This window comes from Seriola aureovittata, chromosome 17, assembly GCF_021018895.1.
Source record: "Seriola aureovittata isolate HTS-2021-v1 ecotype China chromosome 17, ASM2101889v1, whole genome shotgun sequence".
Classification (NCBI taxonomy): Eukaryota; Metazoa; Chordata; class Actinopteri; order Carangiformes; family Carangidae; genus Seriola; species Seriola aureovittata.
This window is the reverse complement of record NC_079380.1, coordinates 11,790,752-11,813,708: the sequence shown is the minus strand read 5'-3', so window position 1 is coordinate 11,813,708 and position 22,957 is coordinate 11,790,752. Positions and strand designations below refer to the sequence as shown.

The 22,957-nt window shown below is 42.6% G+C and overlaps 4 protein-coding genes across 8 annotated transcripts; 2 read left to right on the top strand and 2 right to left on the bottom strand.

The window, feature by feature from the left end:
• Positions 1 to 20: 20 nt before the first annotated feature.
• Positions 21 to 2,930, bottom strand: fn3krp (fructosamine 3 kinase related protein). Its single transcript, XM_056400863.1, has 6 exons — positions 2,633 to 2,930; positions 2,223 to 2,374; positions 1,970 to 2,061; positions 1,711 to 1,793; positions 1,434 to 1,556; positions 21 to 1,326 (listed from the first exon to the last, which is right to left on the bottom strand). Exons 1-6 carry the CDS (start codon positions 2,771 to 2,773, stop codon positions 988 to 990), a joined length of 930 nt encoding a protein of 309 aa, XP_056256838.1. The 5' UTR covers positions 2,774 to 2,930; the 3' UTR covers positions 21 to 987.
• A 116-nt stretch (positions 2,931 to 3,046) lies between these two features.
• Positions 3,047 to 5,055, top strand: arl16 (ADP-ribosylation factor-like 16). The gene is made up of 5 exons (XM_056400864.1): positions 3,047 to 3,200; positions 3,871 to 3,925; positions 4,030 to 4,146; positions 4,244 to 4,359; positions 4,510 to 5,055. The coding sequence occupies exons 1-5, from the start codon at positions 3,124 to 3,126 to the stop codon at positions 4,673 to 4,675; spliced, it is 531 nt and encodes a 176-aa protein (XP_056256839.1). The 5' UTR covers positions 3,047 to 3,123; the 3' UTR covers positions 4,676 to 5,055.
• Positions 5,056 to 5,306: 251 nt separating this feature from the next.
• Positions 5,307 to 16,069, bottom strand: epn3a (epsin 3a). 5 transcript variants are annotated; one of them, XM_056400858.1, is made up of 11 exons: positions 15,782 to 16,069; positions 12,914 to 13,663; positions 10,728 to 10,846; positions 9,927 to 10,004; positions 9,325 to 9,414; positions 8,631 to 8,714; positions 8,184 to 8,313; positions 7,835 to 8,002; positions 7,627 to 7,725; positions 7,275 to 7,511; positions 5,307 to 6,420 (listed from the first exon to the last, which is right to left on the bottom strand). In XM_056400858.1, the coding sequence occupies exons 2-11, from the start codon at positions 13,497 to 13,499 to the stop codon at positions 6,125 to 6,127; spliced, it is 1,887 nt and encodes a 628-aa protein (XP_056256833.1). In that variant the 5' UTR covers positions 13,500 to 13,663; positions 15,782 to 16,069; the 3' UTR covers positions 5,307 to 6,124. The 5 variants fall into 5 exon arrangements, with proteins under 5 accessions (XP_056256833.1, XP_056256834.1, XP_056256836.1 ...); XM_056400859.1 differs by having other exon boundaries at positions 7,835 to 7,999; XM_056400861.1 differs by lacking the exon at positions 9,325 to 9,414 and having other exon boundaries at positions 15,782 to 16,068.
• Positions 16,070 to 18,248: 2,179 nt separating this feature from the next.
• rasd2a (RASD family member 2a) lies at positions 18,249 to 22,867 on the top strand. Its single transcript, XM_056400852.1, has 2 exons — positions 18,249 to 20,727; positions 20,824 to 22,867. The coding sequence occupies exons 1-2, from the start codon at positions 20,187 to 20,189 to the stop codon at positions 21,342 to 21,344; spliced, it is 1,062 nt and encodes a 353-aa protein (XP_056256827.1). The 5' UTR covers positions 18,249 to 20,186; the 3' UTR covers positions 21,345 to 22,867.
• Positions 22,868 to 22,957: the final 90 nt, after the last annotated feature.

The following is a 22,957-nucleotide window of genomic DNA, read 5'->3' as shown; positions in this document are numbered from 1 at the left end:
CATCAAAACCTGACAGCAAGTTCAACTTCAACTTCAACTTTATTATTATTATCCCGAAGGAAATTTGGTTTGCAGCAGGCATCATGAACACATCAAAGACATTAAATTACATTGACAATAATAAACAGTTGGTTCAACATAAATACTGCATCAAGTCAGTTGTGCAAAAAATAAAAGGTGATAGGCAGGTGAGCAAGACCAGGCCTAGCCTAGAGTATATTAGTTCAGAGTATATTTTAACAAATAGTTTGATTCACTACCATTTTCAAACTGGATAGATACCAAATACAGCAGGTCAGGAAAACACTTTGGATCATCTCAGGATTTATTGTTGGTTAAACAGTGGATAGCAAATATTGCAATGATCCATTACAATACAGAAACATTTTGTTTTTGTATGTAGTGTGTTAGTCTGTATGACATCAACAGTAAGGCTACTACAACGTAGATAAAGAATACAGTATTGCATTCACTGCAAAAATCTAATGTTATTTGCACAGTACTATAATTCAATTAGGTGCTGGTCAAACAGGTAATGCATAAGAATCAGAAGGTTTTGCAGCATAACAAACAATACCAACTTAAAACTTCTTGGTATTTGTTCTTCCAACTGACAAGTGAGAATGATAAAGAAAATTATATTGACCTCACACTTGCAGAAAATGAAAAAAAATTGTTTGGTGTGTGGTAAATCCTTCCTCTTGTATATAGGAATGCATGTTGTGGTTTATGTTTGATTGCAGATAACCAAAAGGTATAGATTCTGCTTTTCTATAATTTTGAAAGCGAGTTGGTGTAGGTGTAGCAGTCATGGCAGAATTAATTTTGGATGTGGATTCTGTATTTAATACACAGTATAGCAGACATTGCAATGTTAAAGTGTTATTCAACAATTAGCCACACTAGTTTTGGTCAGATTAGCATCCATCAAATACTTGATTTGCGTTTAAGACTTGTGAAGCTTTCTACAAGTGACTGGGAGTGCAGTTATTTCAGTAGGTTCTTCATAATGCTTATTGAGGAGCCTCTGTAGCCACCACCAAAGTGATTCCAGTGATTCAGATAGTGGAAAAGTTGGTAAAGCTGGTTTCTCTTTTCAAAGCCTGGAGCTTTAGGAATCTTTTCATGGTAAGCAGAGTAAAAAGAGCTGTTGAAGCCACCAAACATCCCTGCAATACCCAGCTCAAACTCTGAATGGCCATAGAAGGAAGCAGGGTCAAAGATGACTGGCCCTTCTGCACACTGTGCCACGTTGCCTCCCCATAAATCTCCATGGAGGAGAGCAGGGACAATTTCCACATCTGTGAAAAACTGTGGGATCTTCAGCTGTAAATGAGAGACAAAATATGTAAGTTGCACTGTCAGGTTATTTATACAATCATAAAGACGTGTGTGAAGTTTTGTTTCTGATGGGGGGCAAAGGCAGGGTGCACCTGTAGCTTGGCCCATAGTTCTCTGGCCTCCCTGTCTCCATTAGATTTCTCCACCATGTTAAGCTGATGCTGCAGCCTCTGCTGGGAGTAAAATGTCACCCAGTCATCCTGCCACTCATTTTTCTGGAGAGAAAAAAGGAAGTCTGCAGTGATACTGTTAAGGATGAATGTAAGAGACTTGAGACCATATATATGCACTTCATATGTACTACATATTAGAGACTGAAATACAGTCCAGTCTCACTTAGTATACAGATACAATGGTATTTATTTTTACCTGTGGTAGATATCCACAGCATGTTGTTACACCGAAGCCAAATTTTTCAACAACAGCCACCTCCGACTGGCCAGCTCCTTTTCCTGTGTACCATAGAAAATGTTATACAATGCTTAATCTGAATGATCAGCAATTTATACTCCCCCCATAAAATTTGAGAGTTTATTGGTATTCAATCATGCAATGGCAAGAGGATAGAGGATTTTTGTGTACATTTGTCTATATTTGCATGTACTGAAGTGTAATGAAGGTGAATTACCCACTATCTGCTGCTCTTTATTGAATTTTTCCAACTGTCTCTTGTTGTGAAGATGCAGATCAGCCAGCTGCTCTCCTAGGCGCTTTGAGTGCCTACACATTGGATTTAGAAATAAAGGATTTCATGAAAAAAAACAACAACAAATAGACCTAGACTTTAGTCTCCTATATTTTCAAATTGCCCTCCAGTCTAACTTGTGTATCATGCTAATGATATTGATACAGAACTAAACAAATTGTATGAGAGCTCTTACTTGCTAAGACCTCTCATGTCCAGATGCTCCATCACAAATACACATCCTCCTGTGTCAAGCTCAATCACCTTCACAGGCTTGGGGACTTTAACAGTTTCTGTCTTTAAAATGGCTTCTAAACTGGCCATCTCCCCATCAAACATCAATTTGGCCTGAAAAAAACAAAAATGGGATTTGGTGTCGTGAGCATGTAGTTTGCATGTTCACGAAATAAATAATAATCAGACTCTTCTCCATCTCACAATGTGTGCACAAAGTTAAGTTGCCTTCAGAGGGTGTAGCAAATCCGATTCACTGTTGTGCTTTTCCATCCAGACTAATAGCACATATAGTGATCCAGACATCAACCAACATATATGTCATTGTAATAACTTAAATGATTAATGCAAAACATAATAATTGTAAAATACCTCGCTTTTGTGGTTTATCTTCACAAACACTCTCCCAGAGTCAGTATCGTAACTCTGGCCCTCGCTGATACATCCACCTCCTGAGTAACCAGTTGACTTCAGCATGGTTGTTCCCAACTCTTTCTTTAACTTTGCTTCCATGGTTATTTCCCCAAATCAATTCTTGTAGAGATACAGCGGTGTCAGCCAATTCCAACAACGCAATGTAACTGCGAAGTCAGAGGTTTGCGGGGGGCGTTTTCGATGTTTTCTGTCGACTCGTATGGACCAGTGATTGCCCTTATTATGGCGGTGATCTTGTTTTTCTTCCGCTGTGTTCACGTGGGTGTGTCGATAACCAATCAGAAACAAGAGTGGAATGATTGATGTCTACTTCGTCCTATCACTGCGACGTACCACCGTCGTTCGAGCGTCGCCATGGTGCCAAGTCTGGCGGCTACCTCGGCTACATGTAATCACGGGCTTTGCTATGCTGCTTCTGGGAAACCAAAATGACCAGGAATGAAACGTGTTTGCTTCTTGGAGCAACTGGCGTTGGGAAAACGCTGTTGCTGAAACGTCTACAAAATATCCTTTGTTCTCAGCTGAATGTTTTGAACCAGAGCTAGAAAAAAGTATAAAAGTACTGTGAACTGAAAGTGTTTTGTATCTTAAATTTAGCTAATTTAGCTTGGTGAGCTGTTGTAGTAGGTGTAAACAACGTTAATACTTATATAAGCAATAAATACCAGGTTGCTAAGTACAATATATATTATTCACTCAGTTGTCAGTTTATCACAAACGCCTAGCTAAAACTAAAGCAGGCTAATACAATAGTTCAGCAATAAATATAGGTCATAATGTTTGTGCTAAAACTAAAGTGGTGTTCATTCAACAGTATAATCATTTTGGGAGCTGCAGTTTTTAAGCTGTTGAAACAACCACCACCAATATCGGTTGACACCCTCATATAATTTTGCACCAGTTTATATGCATTTGCAAGGCAACCCTTGTGGACAGTCACATGAAGTATATAAGTGATATGACACTAAAGTAAAATAAAGCTGATTAAAATATTATTTCACGTGGTGTTCTAAATTACATACTCTCAGAAAAACGGATTACAATAAAATGTCCCTTTATACTGTATAATGTATAACTATAAATAGTGTATTGAGCCCATTTTAAATTCAGCTTAGCAAATTTAACTCACAGCACTGGCTCCCATAGATTTTTTTTCTTAACTGATTTTGTTTACAGATCAGTTTACATGGATTAGGTGAACTAGGGTCACCTCCTTCTACTCTGCCTACAGTAAGTGATAATGAAAGATAGTTTTACTACAGAGTATTCGAAGGCTCTTTTTTGATGTGACGGCCCATCCATGTAATGCACCTTATCTCTTTAAATCTGCACAGGTAGGAACCAATCTGACAGACCTGACACTGAAGAAGAAGAAGGTGACAGTGAGAGAGCTGGGAGGCTGCATGGGCCCTATATGGCCCAGTTACTTCAAAGACTGCGCCTCTGTCATTGTATGTTTTTGTATTCATACTGCATCTGCAACATTAGATGCAAGGGAATAGATTGGCTGTTGGAATTATTTGACTGAATGCTTTTTCTTTTTCATAGTTTATGGTGGACTCAGCCAACATCGCTCAAGTATCCTCCTCCTGTATCCAGCTGCTGTCAGTACTCTCTGCTGAGCCTCTGTGCAGTGCCTCTGTGCTTATTCTCTTCAACAAGAGGTAACACTCACCAATCTCTACATTCACTTGCCATACATGCAAGATGTGAGAGCTAGCAGGTTCAACACAGCATGTATCCAATCTCATAATTCTGTCGTTCTTGCCATTATGTATTTTCTTATTTTTGTTTTTTATTCCACCCTTTTCCAGGGACGTGCCCTGCACTATGAGTCTTATAGAGATAAAGTCACTGTTCAGAATGGATGACATCATTGCATCTGCTACTCAGCCAATCACAACACTGGAACTCAGTGCCCGATCTGGACAGGGACTTCAGGAGGTGCTCAGTTGGCTAGAGTCCACCACAGTCAAGTGATCCATCATATGCTTGTTCCTGAAAAAGTGACACTGCTGTTTGAAAAATGGTTTCAAGCCTTTTGGCAAAAGATGTCAGTATCCTCAGTGTGCAAAGACGGTTTACACACCAGTTGTAAGAGGATGTAATTATGTGCTTAGTGTTGGACTCACTGAAAAAATGGCAAGACATGACAAGAGAAACTGTTGTATCTTAAGTACCATATAAAATATGGTGACTCCTCATTAGGGAAAATGGGGGAGGTGATGTATTAGTGATATCATGGCAGGATGGGATGTTTGTGAGGTAGGTCATTTTAACATTTATTAAATCAACACTACTGTAGGTCTTATCTGCATCTACTGGTCACTTTTACTAAATAAATTCCAAATAGACAAACAGTGAATTGCAGGAATTCATGACTAGTTTTAACAACTAGTAAAGTGTCAAGAACAAATGTTGTAACATCGGTTACTGTAAAGGCATGCAGCATTGTAGTAATAAATTACTTCCAGCAGGGGGCATAAGGTGCACAACAAATATTGAAATTGCTCCTGGGCGTGTGCCTGTTTTGTTATGATTTCATATCAAATATATTGATATAAAGGGAAATGAGAAAATGCAAAGCAATAAAATCAACTGAGGAATGAAGCAGTGTTGTAATAATACCCTTATATTTGATGAGAGTCAGTGCTTCACAAGCAATGAATAAAACTCATGATTCATACGTTTTCTAATGTTGCCCTGCTTATAGTGAATTTTGAAGCACATACAGTCCTCCCAAACTAGAATTTCTTTGACTTAATCCCAGTAATTCATATCACCATAGTAAAATTGTTTATACATGAAATTCTCTCATCAATTCTGGGTGCACAGAAACGGCCACAAAGTTATTGATATTGTTTGATGCAGTTACATTTCAAGAGCTGGACATGTCTTTAAGAAACTGTTGCCAGTTATAAGAAACCTCTTTTTTTTCAGGAGGCAGAGTATATGACAGAAGCACGAGCCAGCGAAGCCAATCATACAAACAGTTGAGTGAGCAGACTTGTTGACTAACCGCAAAGCTGTAACACATTTTCCTGGTTATTACGGCTGTATAGAGACAACAAAATATTATCAAACTGTGCTTTTATGTAGGTTTGTATCTGAATTACATTAGCAATAGGTTATGGCTGTAAGAAGTTTTACATGACACAAATGTCATGATATAAAGGTGTTATCTCTTTTATACCCTGTTACAGCTTTTATGACCAGAGGAGCAGGACAGAATGTTATAGTGAAGAACAGAATCAGCTTGCATCAACCTAAGGGTTATTGTATTATACCACAATATAAAAACAACTAAGAATAAGGTTTTCATACAAGTCCTTGGGGCTACAGTTTGGTCTGCGGTTAGAGATATTTCAAGAGCATAACCTAATAGCATTCCCCTTTTACTAAGATATTTCTCTCCAGTTTAGTTGGTCCTCATAAGAAAGGGTTCTGACTGCTCTGTGCAGCCTCTGATCCCTGAGTACTGGCTGAAGAGAAGGGCAACAAGGGCTCAGGGAGGTTCCCTGGCAGGTCCAGGCCAGGCTGGGTGGGGTGAGTAAGTGACGAAGGGAGGCTGGCAGGCTGGTGGCTCATGGGCAGAGGCAAGGAGGCACTGTATGGAAGAGTAGTGCTGTGAGGAGCCAAAGAGGTGGAGCCGGAGCCCATTTGATTCAGAGTTAGTTTGGGCTGGTCAGTTTGGAATGGATTGGTGGCTGAAGGAGCACTCAGACCTGGACAGAAACAAACATAAAACAGAAGAGTATTAAGTTATCCAAATTAGATTTATCTTTCCTGAGACTGGGTTTAGAACCTGATGAATCAAACACTGTTAACATTTAGCCCGCTTGATGTTTTTTTTTTTTTTTTTTTTTATGTGAATCTAACATGGCACTACAGTGGCAAGGAGAGAGGATCATGTGATTTTTGTAATGGATTCAATTCAATCAATTCAATTTTGGTGCATATCCAGCAATTTTGTAATCACATTCCTTAACATTGTGAGATTTATCCAGATTTTTTGTCAGTTTCTCAGGAAATTATGTATGGATCTTGATTTTACAAAAATTGACATATTTATGTAGTTGATATCTATGAGTTTGAACAATTTAGTGGAGATCCAGATAGTAGTCTGGACCTGGTTGAAGGAAATAATGAATCTGCATTACACACAGAGCTGTACTTATTAATAGTAAGCAGCAGTGCATTTGGCACCAGCAGCATTTAGGAATGCTTACATCAGACTTTCATTCAACATGCAACTAATATAATTACACACTAACAATAATTGTTGCGACATAGCAATGAGACGAGCTGTATGAATTGTATAATGCTGACGTCTCAGACTTCTTCCTTTTTCCTTTTATTTTTCTAAGAGCGAGACAGACATGTAAGAATGTCTGAACTTGGCAGAGGGATGCGCTCTACTGAGTGCCATTCTAGTTGCAACTGTATTACCATTCATTTCTCTGCAAGTAGATTTTTATTCCATACAGAAATAGAGTGGCTTTATGGAAGCTAGGAATTAATTTATGGAGTACAAGTGCGACATGCTTCAGTACATGGTGGACAGTAATACAATTAATACCTGATAAAAAGGGGTTCTTGGTCTTGGCTGGGGGATTCGCTGGGATCAAGCTGTCCAGGTTTACCAAGGACGCTGCTGTGGGGCCCAAGAAGGACTCAGGCGTCCGGCATGTACGAGGGCTGGGGGCAGCCAGGCTTTCCCCAAGATGTGACAGGTCAAAGAGCTCAGGACTGCCCTCCCCTCGTCCGTTGACGTTCATCTGACCTCCATCCATGGCCTCATCAAACAGATCTCCATCTGACAGCAGAAAAAAAAGATTTCTGAGATTAAATGTATGTGGGATACACAGAGCCACTGTAAGAGAATGAGAAAAGAGCAAGAGAGAGAAAAAGTAAGAGGATGTTTTGTTTACCAGAGGGGCTTCCAGTTCGGGGAAAAGGTTCCCTGACAGCTCCATCGGCTGTTGTTCTCTCTGATAGGGGGGCTGAGAATGGATCGACTCTTGAGGAGGCTACAAAATAAAAATCAATAATATTTAATTAATGTGACATATTTAATTTCAAGTATCTCCTGTTTGTCTTCGGCTGAGCTGTATTAGTGCATGCACATCACAGACTCACCTGTGTTTGCAGGGAAAGCCCACACACGGCCGGTGGCATTGAGGTTAGAGACATTGTTCGGCTGGCCATCCCAGGGTTCAGCGGGGGGCTCCCATGGCGGGGGAGGACTGTTGGATGGTGGTGGGACCATCCACGAAGCATCTCCTCTTGAGGTGTTAGTGCTGCCTTCTTTATTTACAGAGAGCAGATGTATAAAGAGAGGAAGCTTACCATTGCATGTGAGCAGAACAAATTGTATCATTGAGCATTCTGCCTCTGTTCACAAAGAATTAACACTTTACTACATATTATTCACACTTGGCGCTTAAACTCTCCTGCTTTGGTCACAGTAAAATAACTCAAGGCTCACCCATGGAGTCCCAGGGGTCTGTGCCCCCCAGTTGAGCTGCTGCCTGGTGTGCAGCATTATTCCATCGACTATCACCAGAAGGCAGATCTGAGGACACTGCAAAAACATCTACCAGGTCCATGAAGGCGGTCTGTCCACATCAACAAGAAAGAAAGCAGCGACAGTTCATTACATTGTTTCAGCACTCGCTGACTCTTATCTTTGATGACAGCACAATAGCTAACTTGACTTATTTATGACTTTTATAAACAAACAGGCTTGAAATCTTTACAGCATAACTGAGGGTTGAGCTATGAAACCTGATCACACCCAATAACTCTCATCATCATCATAAAGCATTACAGCTGGTTTGGTTGTGATTCCTGGGCGATAAATGCATGTTCTCAAATGTATGTTTATACCTCATCACCCCCCCATTGAGATATTCCATACCCCAATATTTCATACCCCGCCTTTAGACTCCATCTGACGTTTGCTTTCCTCCAAAGCTTTCTGGAGCATCGACTCGTCTCCTTGGCGACTGAGTTGTTCCTGTCGACAGATACAGTCACATGGTTGCCTTTGGGTCTGACAGCTTCCAGCAAAATTCACATATTGTCACATCATAATACATTTATGACTCACACTGGCACAAGTGCTAGCGTGTATTTTTTTTTCCCGGGCAACATATGACCCACAGATAGATGTGTGCAATATGCTCAGACCAGAATATTCTCCAGTCAAAGAGATGAGAGCATCACCGTGCTCTCTAACAGAGCGGTTCTATTGTGCTACGGTTTACTGACACAGTGCGAGAGAAAAAAGGGAGGGAAAAGACAAAGAGACAGAGTGAGACAGGAAGAGAACGAGAGAGAGGTGGGGTACAATGGTTGCCTGATATAATACAACAGTGATATACTATATATACAACTTTTAAAAAAAAAAGAAAAAAATAAAGGGAGCAAGTGTGGAAATAAGTTAAACATTTAATAGTGGGAAGTAATCATCAAGAAAAAGTAAATATGAGCGAACATAGAAGATGAGTCCCTACTACATGAAAAGGCCAATAAGGGTAAGGTGGGAACACACTACATCCATGCAAACTATGTGGGCATGATGAGAAGTCAGTGACCCCAGTTTTGGTGACCCCAAGCAACTCTACCTGTTGGTGCTCTTCCTTGCTCAGGCTCAGGGCTAACTGGAGCTGGGTGTCCTCATCCATATCCAGTGTGGCAGGTGCACGCTGGACTGGCTGCGCGGGTGTTAACCGTTAACCGGGGGGAGAATTGCAGAATCAATATTTGGTCAATAAAAGTGGAAATATCTCTTGGACATCATCGCAGTCCATTGCATGCAATTGTACAGGTGTCCCAAGCAGAGTAATGGGGTCCGTCAAACCCTTTGCCCTTTCATGACACCACACCAGAAGAGGACACAGTGGCTGGACTAAGAGGAGAGATCTAGTGGTTAGTGAAATAGAAGGATGAAGTGATTAGGCTCTGGAAAAAGTCGCATGTCCTTTTGCTGTTTAAAAGTGTGTGTGTGTGTGTGTGTGTGTGTGTGTGTGTGTGTGTGTGGTGGTGGGGGGGTGGTGGGGGGGCATGGATCAAATCTAGAGAGGAGAGACAGTGAGTAGTTCATGCATGTTGTTTCCCAGAAGGACAAAAACTGTGACATTGGTTTTAGTGCACAGACCGACAGGAGATGTGCTACAGGGTAAAGGATGCAGAGGAAGGATCATCCCTTGTCCCAGTGTACTTGTACCTTTTGTGCCTCCTCCTTGCTGAGGCTCATAGCGATCTGCAGCTGGGTCTGTTCATCAATGTCCACAGGGGGAGGTGGCTAAGGTCAAGCAGGAAGGATTAGGGGGAAGACTAATCAAAGGGAAAGGTAAAATCACGCTTGTTGAAGTGAGTCATTGAGAAATTATTGAGAGAATACAATGATTTGCAGTGATTCAAAAGAGGAGAGTAGAATTTAATATATACTGTAGATCTCAATTTGATCATCAAAATCAAAGCTGATTTCTTTGATTACAGAGGTGGAAACTGCTACGCATGATAATGTGTTTCCATAATAGCTGAGCAGAAGTGACAGAGGGCAACGGCTGCCCTTGCCATGGAGACTAGGGCAGGCTGTGTTTGCTCAGGAGTGGATCAATGCACACATCCTGTCTGGCTTCTCACTATTTCACTCACAGTGTCCTCACTCTAGAGCACCGCTCGCACTGATTGGTCAAAGTGCCATTATTGAGCACATCAGAGACAGAGTTGATGGTATCACTTTCTGTGAAAGGTTCTGGGAAACGGTGGCGTGGTAGAGGCAGCAGGAGCCCTTCACCACCATGACTGACAGTGTCCAAGCATGTGTGTGAGAGGCCTTTAATGACTTACTGCAGAATTACAACATAACATGTCAGCAGCAGGGCAGCTAAGGAGCCTCTTTCTGTCAGGCGCATGTGCTATAAGGACAAGAGGTTTGTTCTCAGTCTGTGTGTGTGTGTGTGTGTGTGTGTGTGTGTGTGTGTGTGTGTGTGTGTGTGTGTGAGATCTCATTTAGAGGTACCTTTTCACTTTCTTCTCGGCTCATAGCCAGGGCCAGCTGCAGCTGCAGCTCCTCCTCTCCGCTGGTCGCGGGCCGAGCTTGCTCCATGTCAGGAGCAAGGCGAGGAGAGGAAGAGGAGGCTACAGAGACAGAGGAAGAGCGGAGGGAATTGGGTGTTTACTGAGGAAGGGGGAGCAGAAGGATGTAGACAGAAACGTTAACAGATGGAAACAGAGGCTGAAGGAGATGGGAAGCAAAGAAAGAAACACTTTAGGACTCATTTTTAACGTCGAGAAAGAGCTGGCACTGTTGTTGCATGTTAATTTTTTTCCATTGCCTGTTGTTTAGGGCCTTTGCTGGCATTGCTTGCCACGGTCTGCCTAACTCTGCCTGCACTGAGAACAATGGTGCGCCTGTGTGGAGAGTTAGGGTGGTGGAGGGGGAGAGGAATGGATGGGTTGGAGTGGGGCCCACCTTATTACCCCAAATCCTCTGGGTAGGATTCAGGTCCACGGTTTGGGGTGGGGGCGGTGGGGCTTGGCAGTATACCAGTCTGGGTGCCAGGCTGTGGGTCATGGGGCTAAAATAGTGCAGGAGGCCACACGTTGGCGAAGTCAGGTCTCAGGAACCAATCGTTTCCACTATGCTGCTCTTCAATATCCCGTCTCAGCTGGAATGCTTGCTGCCAATTAGCTGCTGCCAACCATCCTGGCCGACACCCATGCCATCCATCAGCACCAACTCTTCAACCATGCGCTGGTGTCCAGGAATCTCCAGTAGACCACCACTATTCTCCTTTTCCCCCTTTAAAATCACCCAGAGCAGAGCAAGAAGCTGTGGTGTTGTGCACACGCTTGCACAATAACTCACCTTTCAAGTATTTTAACACCTGCAGCACACCTGCAGAGTACTCATTCTTTGTCATACAGTAAACCGTTCCTATTGAGATAAATATCAAGTGATTTTAATGACTTGCTATGATCATAAGAGTGTGAAACTGTTGTGGTTTTCCAGCATGAAATCCAGTTATCAGCTGTATTCATGTTTTTTTTCTGTGTATTACAAGGCGTGCTTGTATTGTAGCATCACTGAACCCCAGATCAAGAGCTTGGAGGTTGTAAATGGCCACATGTTTCCGCTGGCGCACATTCCAGCCCAGAAAAGTATGCAAGAAACGTCTGTGAAGTGGAAAAAGTATTGGTGAAAAAGGGAATTCGTGGTAATAAAACAGTCAGATACAGCCTGTGGGCATAACTCTGTTTACACTATCAAAGAAGCCACAGACATGAAAGTATAAGAGAATAACCGGGGCCTTCATGAGGCCACCGCTCTGCTACTGACTAACACCTTTTATTATAAACACCACACAGACCACACAAGTGCCAAAATATATGCTACACACACCCCTCACACCACATTTACAAACGTTACACGCAGCTAACTTGATGCTTTTCCACAATAGTTTTTCAGATGTGCTAACCGCCTACACACTCACACAGGGATCACTTAGCTCCTCTATTATCTCAGCACCTAACCACCTGATCATTGGAGTAGTAGAATAGACAGTGTCACCACAAGTAAACATGGTATCCAGTTGTGGTTTCACATTAGACTGAAACATGCCCAAACAGGGGCCTCCTCTCTTTTGTAAATCCAGTTTAGCTGACATGACTGTAAACGGGAGAATGAGTGGAATGCAGATATTCAACTGACAATAGAGGTCAAAACACGTTCTATTAAAGCACAAAGAACAAGCAATTAATACTTATCAAGGCTTGAATGTTGGTTTTAAAATAGCACCTATGTCGGATTGATGTTCACATCTTAAAAACTGGACAGAGAGTAGAAATATATAACTGACAGTGTCTCCATAAATGTTCCCTTTTTCTGTCATCAAATGGAAAATCTTGATGAAAATCTGGAGATGACTGATGAACTGAGTAGTCAACCCTGTTATTCTGTTGCTGTCATCATCCATAAGACCTCCTTTGAAATTATCTGATAAACACGTGACCAAGTAAACTCATGACCTGTCATGTGCGTGTCCCTGACAAATGACACGTCACATGCCACAGGAAATATTCAGGTATCTTTCAGATCATTGTGTACTTTGAGGAACGCAAGTTAAATTTGGAGACGGCAGTGCTTGTGTTTCATAACTGGTGTATCAAGTGCACATCAGTTAGCTGTCCTGCGATGCTACTCACAGTGAGAGGATGGTGAGCTTCTGCACCTCCTCATATCCTCCCCATAGACCCCTGCCGAACTGGTGCGTTGACCTGGGTAAGGAGGAGGCAAGGATCCAGAGCTTAAGCTGCTGGTGACCCCAGCCATACGCGTCTTGGTCTTCAGTGCCTGGCTCCTCTCCCTCTTCAGCTTTTCCTCATCCCTCAGCAGAGCCACCAGCTGCTTGGCCTTCTCTCGGACATTGATACCCTGGTCACGTCCGTCCCGATCTATGTACTGGAAGTCTCTCAGTGTCTGGATGGTGTGTATGTTCTCCCGGCACTCCTGGGCCACGCGCTCGGAGCCCGTTTTGATCAGGTAGTCCAGCAGGGTCAGTGCCTTATAAACATGGCGCCAGTTTTTACCATGGTCATTGAGCCGCTTCCAGATCATACCCATAACCTCAGCGAAAGCCACAACATTGAAGGTAAGGTCCGCGATTTCAGACATGAGCGAGCTGGGAGGCCCCCAGTGGTCGTTGGAGGTGGCCTCTCGGACCTTGATCTCAGCCTCTGTGTAGTTGTTGACCATGTTTTTCATCTGGCGGCGCAGCGATGAGGTCTGCATGATGGCGGCGGTGTTTTACAGGTGGCAAAAGATAACAGAAGTCTATCAGCAGCAGGCCAGCCCGCTGTGTCGCCTTAGGCAAGTTGTCCCGTTAGAGATCTGTTCAACGGAGTGAAGTCGTCCTCCTCTCAGCGAATTCAGTGATGTCCACAAGTGTGTTCCTGCTGTAGAGGGACGCACAAATCAGATGTACAGAAAGGTTTTATTATTCTTGAGTAAAACATTAATGGACAGAACGTTCTCATATAACAAACACACAACATCCTCAATGTTGTTACTTCCTCTCTTTGCCATTACTAGTAGTGACTACACCTGCACTCTCACATTCAATCAGTAACTGTTTTTGGAATGAAAGAGGAACAACTCAGCACCTCCGAGTGATTTGAAACAACACCTGGGCTCTGTTTAACAACTTGAAGAGATCTGAGTGAGAGCATACAGTGCATTGCTCCTAAGTAAGCAATGAACAGCTCGTCCGCTTTGTCATACTTTCAATTTCGCAAAAAGAATAATTTCTTCCTCCCTGAAAAGCAAATATTGGTTTCAGACCCAGGAACTACAACCCACCCTGCCCATGTAGAAATTGGTGTTATCAGAGACGGGAGGGGCTCCACCTCTCCTATTTTTCTGACCTGATTACATCACCACAACAGCAGCAACCTGGGCTTCAAAGCATTTTGAAACTCACAAAACTGTAAGAAAACAGCTGAACTCCTACACAGATACGCACACCGTGCTCCACCAGAATCGACCAATAGTTTCCTGTTTAGTTTTTATTTTTATTTTGCTTTAATAATTAAAGATATAAAGCATTAGACAAGATGTTGGACATTGAACTGTTTTGTCCTATGTTGTCAGGGAAGTGAGCCAATAACTAAGTTCTCCTTCACTTAAGAGTCAAATGCTCCATCATGAGTAAGCATTTCCAAAATATCAAAAAGGGGCGTGAGAGGAGAGATGTGCTGTAAAATGGTTTATTGATCCCTTGAGGCAGTTAAATATTGAATACAATAAAATTGCTTTACGACAGATGAAAGATTGCTAATATATAGCGGTGATACTGTATTGAAACCAACTAAAAAGATTTTTTAAACATCTCAACAGACTGAGTGCTCGCACTGTGCATAGAAAGACTGCAGTAGGTTTGCCTGAAATATCTGATACACTGTGAGGAAGCTTCCTGTGCTGTAAGAGGGCTGCAAATAGACTATTAAGTGGTAGTCTGAGAGTCAAAATGTTTGTGGCCCAGCTGACCACAGGTTAAATCTCAAGTGGCGACCAGTGGTGGGCCAGTTAGTCCCATTATCTCCTGCTGCTTCCTGATTCCTGATTACTCAGCTGCAGACTGTGTGTGGGGAATAACTAAAAAGTCAGTTACGGGACACGTTCCTGGAACTAGTCCGTAAATGAAAAATCAGCAGGGCAGAGGAAGAGGCCTGAACGCAGCTAATGACAGAGAGAGAGCAGCGCTGTAACAGGAAGATCAAAGAGTTTGGGTGGAAATTAAATTCCCCCTTTGGCAAGATTTCTGATCCAATCCTGAAATGCCCCCATTACTGTGCTACTAACACCCGTAGTGAAGATAAAACTCATTTTGTGACACATCCGGCACCTTGATGAAAGAGTAACACATTACTATCACATAAGTCAGACTTACAGTAGTACTGTGTTGGGAGAGGCAGCACCCCTACACACATGAATAATCTCTCTATCAAACACACTCCCTCACTCTCTTTCCTGAGGAAATAGAAATCCCTCACACAGAATGAATTGTGACCTTGACTTGGTGACACATTTCTCTAGATTCTTAGAGCACTCTGAAATATACTATGGAGGATTCAATTCATCTGTTAAACATATATTCTTGCTCTGATAGGTGTGCAAGATCATTTCCTAACACTATTTCTGCATATAGGAAGCAAAGTGAGAACTGCACCCAGATCAGGCCTCCATTACTCGCCCAGGTATGTTTAACTGTGTCCCCTACAGATGTGTGTAGAGAACGGTCAGCCGCTGAATGAAAGAAAGCAGGGGGTCTAGATTCAACTTATTTCTCTAACATGTCCTTCTTTTTTTTTTTTTTGTCCTAAACCGGGACGACTCGGCCCATCATTATCGTGCATGTTGCGTCAAATGGGACGATCCGGTAGGTGAAGTATGTGACCGTGACTCAGCTAGCAGTTCCCGAGTTTAAAAGTTAAAAAGCTCGACAGAAATAAATCCCGAGAGAGTAAACGCTAAATCCCAACGACCCGGTTCGCTGCTTCCACTTTCGCTCTTACCTTCATGACATAGCGCCTTCCGTGGGATCCCAAGTTAGGGGAGGCTTCGGGTGGAAGGAGAAACGCCTCCGCGACTCGACATGTCCCGGAGCTCTCGGACAGAGGAAAAGAACTGGTGAAGGAAGAGATTGAAAACACCGCGGAGCACCGTGTGCTCTTAGAATGAATCCAAAAGTAAAACGAGGCGGTGCCGATTTGTTATCAAACTAAGTTGTGTGTACATATCACAGATCCAGCCGCTGGGTTTGCAGATGGCAGAGCCACCCCCCCCCTCTCCACTGAAAAAAAAAAAAAAAACACACACACACATAAAAATGGATGGAGAGAGAGAGAGAGAGAGGGAGAGAGAGGGAGGGAGGGAGGCCTGCTCAGTGCATGCAGAGTCAGACTTAACCCTTTCACTGCCTGATAGAAAAGCATCTGTGTGTGCTGACTGGGAGCAGGTGATCAGAGCACACACACACACAGGATTATACTGTATAGGAACAAAACACAATAATTATGCAGTATGTGGTGTAGGCAGAGACACAGGCATAGCAGCACAGCTTGCTATGGTTCAAACAAATCTGCTAATACACTATTTCATATCCTAAAGAATAACAGTGATCCTATATTACATTTCATGAGACCACTGTGCAACAATCACCCCCGTGCAAGTAATATAATAGCTAAACATTAGAGGAACTACATACACCCCACAGGCAGACAAACCTAGTGACGTCACAGTTTTGCACTAAATAAATAGCATAAAATATGATAACATGGGTTTAAAGTCACCCCAAACTCTGTAATTTCCCATAGAGCTATAGTAGAAAGGCTATGCTGTAACAATGTCCTGCAGAGTGAGTGAACGTGCACGTTATCCCAGAGGGATACCACAAAGAACCACATTTCCTTTTCAGCAGCTTCATCATTGCATCTCTGCTCTTTACTTATTTATCACCACTAATGGGATGTTGTCTGAAGTCACATCCTTATAAATCCTCTATGTATTTACACTGGCTCGCATTCAGTAGCACTCAGCCCAAAAGTAAGTAACCTCCAGCCACCTACAAGTTGTGTTTGAAAGTACAGAAGGGTCATTCATATCTCAGCGTTGAGTGAATAATGATTATCTAACTGAGGGGAGAAGCAGCGGGACAGAACAGTGGCCCTTGTGGCTGGTTGACTGAGCAGGATATACAGGAAATACCAGCTCCACCTTGAAACAACAAAGGCACAACTCTTGGAGACGACAAAAGGGCGAAGTGTAAAGAAAGCAAAAGTTCAACAAGCAAAGTGAAACCAGCTCTTTAAGAAGACTTCTGGGGAATTTCTCTTGCTCTGATAAACGGTTTGAATACATTTTGTCAGGGTGTTCTCCTGGCTGTACATTTGCTCATTGTGGCTCCCTGTTTTCACTTTTATGTGACTCTCGCTGATCAGAACGGTCCAGCTCAACTTCATGTACCTCCTCCAGCCCTCCTCCTCTCTGTCTTGCCACCCTATGTCTTTATTTCTCCTGAAAACAGATGCCTGAACAGCCTTTGTTTCCCAACAAAGGCCTGATGAGGTCAGCGCTGGGGGGACATGCGGGCAAGGTCTGGGAAAACAGAGGGGGAGGTGAAAGGAGCTGATAAATAACACCAGCCTACTACTGCACAACGGTGACGTCACACAGGAGAGGAAATCTGACTTCTTAAGTGTGGGAATGTGTGTGGGTGTGGGTGGGTGTCTCTGTGTGAGCAAGAGAAAGAGGGAAAGACAAAGAGACATAGACATAGAAAGAGATTTTTTTCTATCATATTTGAAGTTAATGGTTGTTGATACAAAAATACAACATGAATGTGTGTTATCACTCATCAGTTTCTGTGCACTCAAGGAACTCATCTCTAAAAACTTTAACTTTCCTGTAATGGAATCTGCTCCTCTTTGCTGCCATCTAGTGGTACTTTGTTTGTTCTTGGGTCAGTTGCGTCGTACTCTCCTCTGGCTGCTGACACTGTGATGTTAAGTCTGTAATAAATGTGTTTGTTTCCTGGCATAGATGTCGTCAGTTCATAATGAAGTGATGTTTTATAGGTACTTAACAAAACAAACCCAATTCTACAGGAAAGTGGTGAAGTGAGGGGTGACTACGCCTCTGGAATCAAACAGATGACTTGGTTATGTCTCATACTGTATTTAGGTGGTTTCAGTGAATCATGCAACATCTAAGATGATGCTGGAGTACGTGACTATTTCATAGGCTCATGATGTGGTCCAATCATCTCCACAAATATAAACCTAGCTGTATCTTATGAAAGTGGTCTCTATATTCATGCATACAGTTTGCCAGTAAACAGCAATACAGGTATTGGCTTTGCACCACGGTAAATTACAGTTTGTTGACATTGAGTTTTACTTTTATATGCTGTATGAGCTATACATTTGATGTATATACATCAAATGTATACAGAGAGCTCTATGACTCCCTCTCTGGTGGAAATGTTGTATAAGAGCAATCCAAATAGACATATCTAGTATCTGAAAGGTTTTGTGCTGCGTAAGAAGTGCTGATATTCCACTGAGTGTATGAAAATCCATTGTATTGATCCATGTTTTACAGCTGAGGGCTCTGACATTTTACTTCTGAAACACATCGCCAGTTCAAAAATCATGTTTATAAGCCATTCTCACAATATTAAATATTTAAATATCAAAGCAAAAAAACAATGTTTATTTTGTTTTTTTGTGCTGTTAAATTTGGCCCAGGGTCTTCAGGAGCCCAAGCACATTAGTGTTAAATAGAAGGTATTAGTATTTGTTTTATATGGTGTATTCATCTCCAAACTGAGGATCCATATAGTAAAAATATATAATAGAGACAACGGCATAAGCCCCAATTACGTCTTAAAATCATATTGATGTTTACTGCTGACAAGATAATCGACATCGAGGATAAAGGCACAATTTATTACTCACTTATACTATATAGATATATGTCATTTTAGATGGTGTTTAAATGCCTGATTAAGTTTGAGTACTGTAAATAACATTGCTTTGTCTTCCATCAATAAATCATTATACATTTTAAGGCAAAGAATATGCGCCACTGTTACATTTTTCCATCACAATGTGGTTTTCGGCTGCAGCACAGAAATGAGATTGCTCTCTCCATGGCAATCAGCCTGTCCTCTCTACAACTGCACATCCAACCCATTCTTCAGGTTTCCAAGAAGAAACTGTTATGTGGGCTGTCTATTTAGAGTGGCCTTGGTTTGTGAAAAGGATGGAGAGAAAAAAGCTGCAGTTCTTTAGTATGCTCTGGCTTCTGTAATGAACTGAGAAAAGTATTTGTGTTAGTGCCAAGTTCAGTTCAAGTCAGGCAAGGTGTGATTAGGCCTTGAGCTGTCACTGTGTTCCCTTGCCAAACCTTCCCTCTAAAATAAGTGTATATCTGCTGATTGCAAATGTTCCTCTAGATAAAAGAAAGCTTATGAATTATGCCCCTGTAGTGAAGCCCCTACTAAGTCATGAATGTGTTGCCATACAGTGGAAAATAACATCAGATTACAGCTGTTGAAGCTGGTGCTGCTGCAGAGGACTCATCATCAAGCTTCATGAATCATAGAGCAGAGAGAGAGAGCGCCATCCCAACACTCCCAGCAAGTCGTGATCACTGCCGAAAACAACGGGGATTTTATGCAAGTATTCCTCACGCCAGGCTCATGAATAACACAACCTCAAATGCATCGTTATGGCAGGTGATGCAGGTATAGTGACTTCTGTTACGAAAACACTGTGTGTAGGTTATAGAAACATAAAAACACATACAAAGTGAGAACACCAAAGAACTACCGTCAACATGGCAGAGCTCTCAGAGAATGAACAAAATTAATTGAAGCTCACACTTCACACCCACACTGTCCATGATTACAGGGATTTGGATAATTATCTAAACAATTTGTCCACCAGCTCATTCATCCATTTATCCTTAATGAGACAAGAGACACCTGCACGTAAACATCGACAAGTACCTTGTAATTAGGTTTGAGCAGATCTGAGTGCATTTTTTTTCACAGATTTGCCTCAGAACAAAGTGATCAAAAGCATAATTTAATCATCAGTTTGAGCACATTTGGAAAGCTGCAGCATACCAAATGAAAAGTCTAGAACTCGTTTCTTCAAGGGAAAATTACAAGAGTTTAAAGTGGAGATAGATCTTGTCTGCTTTTATTTTTTTGTTTGTTTGAGGGCTTCTTGATGCTTCTATAAAAGGAATGTGTTCTGGATGAGGTCCTGTGACGCAGAGACTGCGCTTGGTGTGGGTGTATAAGAGTGGACGCTCGGCTCCATTTCGAGCACACATGGACAAGCAGCCGGGCTGGTGAGATTTTGACAGCCTCTCCTCTCAGTTCCCGGAGACGCTAGACAGAACATAGAGATGAACACAACTGAGAGGTTTTACTTTCCCGTTGATGGCATCTTCGAAATGTTCAACTCTCTCACCAGCCATCACCAATCACACATTACGCACCTAGTCCTGCAGAGCACAGGCCTTACCCCGGCACTCCAGCACCCCAAAGTCTCAAACATATCGAAGACAGGTATGGGCATCATCAAATCGGTTAAAGGGCGATGGAGAGAACAGGATAAGAGGGCGGCTGCGATTAGATCCTCAAGTTCTGGCAATCGGCAAGTATCAACAGATCGAGCCCCAAAGAGGTCCGTGGATCTGCTGGAGTTGGGTCTGACCAAGCCCAGGAACTGCCACAGAGTAGTTGTGCTTGGCGCACCCAGAGTAGGCAAAACCAACATCCTCCAGCGGTTTTTGGGTAAAGAATTTGAGGAGCACTATCAACCCACAACTGAGGACTTCCACAGAAAGCTGTTCCACATCGGAGGGGAGGCGTACCAGGTAGATCTTCTAGACGCATCAAGTGAGAGGGACTTCCCTGCAAAACGGAGGTTATCTGTACTGACAGGTGAGCCAGTATTCTTATCATAATATTGACTTTGTAAGATTATGGGGGTTATTGTGTCCTTAAACACCTGCTCTCTCTCTTTTCCTTTCCTTCCAGGTGACATATTTCTGCTCGTCTTCAGTTTGGATGACAAAGACTCTTTCAGTGAAGTCTGTGAGCTGCTGAACGAGATCAAAACTGCCAAGGCAAAGTTACTAAAATTAAAAAATCCCGCGAGAGTGCCGGCCGTGATATGCGGGAATAAAGCGGACTTGGAAACGCGGAGAGTCGTCAGTCGGTCAGAAGTGGCAGAAGTCCTAGGTGAGGGGGTCTCATTCTTCGAAACCTCGGCTAAAGACGGTTCCGGACTGGAGAGTATGTTCGGAGCTCTTGCCTCCCTGGGCGGACTGCCTGACGAGACCAGTCCGTCACGGCATCAGATCGTATCCATCCCCACCTACCAGTCGCTTTGCATCGGCCAGCAAGGCAGCAGAGGGAGCCGGACGCGGGGACTGATCGGTGCGCCCTGTGCCGCCGTGGACCCTCTGGCTCGCCGCCCGAGCTTCAACAGCGACCTGCAGCTTGTGCTTGGATCAAGCACCAAACACAACAAACCAGAGAAGTGTCAGATTCAATGAATTGTGAGCCTTCTCGATAAACCAATTGTAGTAGTATGCTGCAATGTCTTATTATGTATGGAGTTATACTCTGTAGCACCTGGCTGGACCAGTGCGTTCATATTTTATTATCATATAGGCTATGTTACTGTATTATGAAATCCTACAATAAAACCGTTTTTGTCATATGTGCACTGTCGTCATCTGTTCAACACACACATGTAGTTCATTGATGAAACAGGTGATGGAGACAGATACCGTTAGATCATGGTCATAAACGTCAGCAACCAATTGTTTTCAAGTGATGATGCAAAACCTAGCCATACATGTGTGGGAGGGAGGTGACTCAAGCACCGGCCTTAAACGTCTCCTAATATCCGCTATCAGAGAGACTGCTCACATTTCAGTGCGCCCACGGCACCAAGGACCGAGGTGTGTCAGTGCCTGTTAATCAGCACCAGGAGTCCACACACACGCACTCATGCATCACCGTGGTACTTCAAGGAAACAAAGAGTTAGAGCATCCTTTATTAAAGAGGGGGGAGGTGAAATCAGCACCATGGAGAGAGCCTGACCGGTTATTAAACTCAGCTCTGACTGCAGCTCTGCCGCCGGGCAAGTTCAATTTATGTCATATCGCTGAAAAAGATTCATTAAAGAGTCGCTTATTGACAATGAGGGCAGAGAAAATTTTGTAACACTGCTTTTCAGGCTCCTTTCCATCTATCATTTTTCCCTTTACTCAAGACCAAACACAAAGTTCTGACACTATTATTTAACCTTCGTTGGTTTAGTTTGCTGAGTTGGCTGATTTCCAGAGAAATCTCTGTCAAAAATCTGCTCCATTAAAACCCAAAAAGATATATTCATCCATTATTCAAGCATTATTGTAAACTTCACTTTTCATATAAAGGAAGATAACACATTGAAGGAGAAACCTGGAAAATGAGTGGAGAAAACAGGATGACAGTGCTCATTGGGCTCAAGGTGTCACTGACTGGTTTGACAGTATGAAAATGATGTGAATCATATGCTTTGGCCTTCGAGGTAAGATCTAAGATCTGAGGCCTATTGAACACCTATGGCCGATTGTTTATACCAATGAGTCAGACAGCGCTCTCCACCCCCATCATCAAAACACCAAATGAGGGAATATTCTTAGGAAGAATGATGTTCAGCCTCCAGTAGAATCAAGACAACATAGTGGCCCAACACTTTACTAAGGCACTTTATGTTTTTCCTTGAATTTGTCACCTGTGTGTATGTTGAATTGTATGCGCCTGGACACTAAAAGGCTCCAATGAAGTCTATTTTCTCTTTAATTAATACACAGATCTTTCCGAGGAAATTATTAGAAAATTAAGTTATTGCCAAAGATTTTTCCCCTGTTTACATTTTTATAAGGATTAATGAATGAAATGAAAGTTCCAAAAGAGAGCAGGAGTCTTTTTCTGATAATGTGCTGAGGCCACAGTCAGAGCTGGCCAGAACATATATATTAATTCAGATGGTGTGCTATCTACAGTATTATACTTGATAACTATTGCATATGATTTTAGCAAATTCTCTGCCTGCACAGCTTTTCTTGGCAAATTTTCATCTGAGTGTCTGTCACTGTGCTGAACATGGTGTGT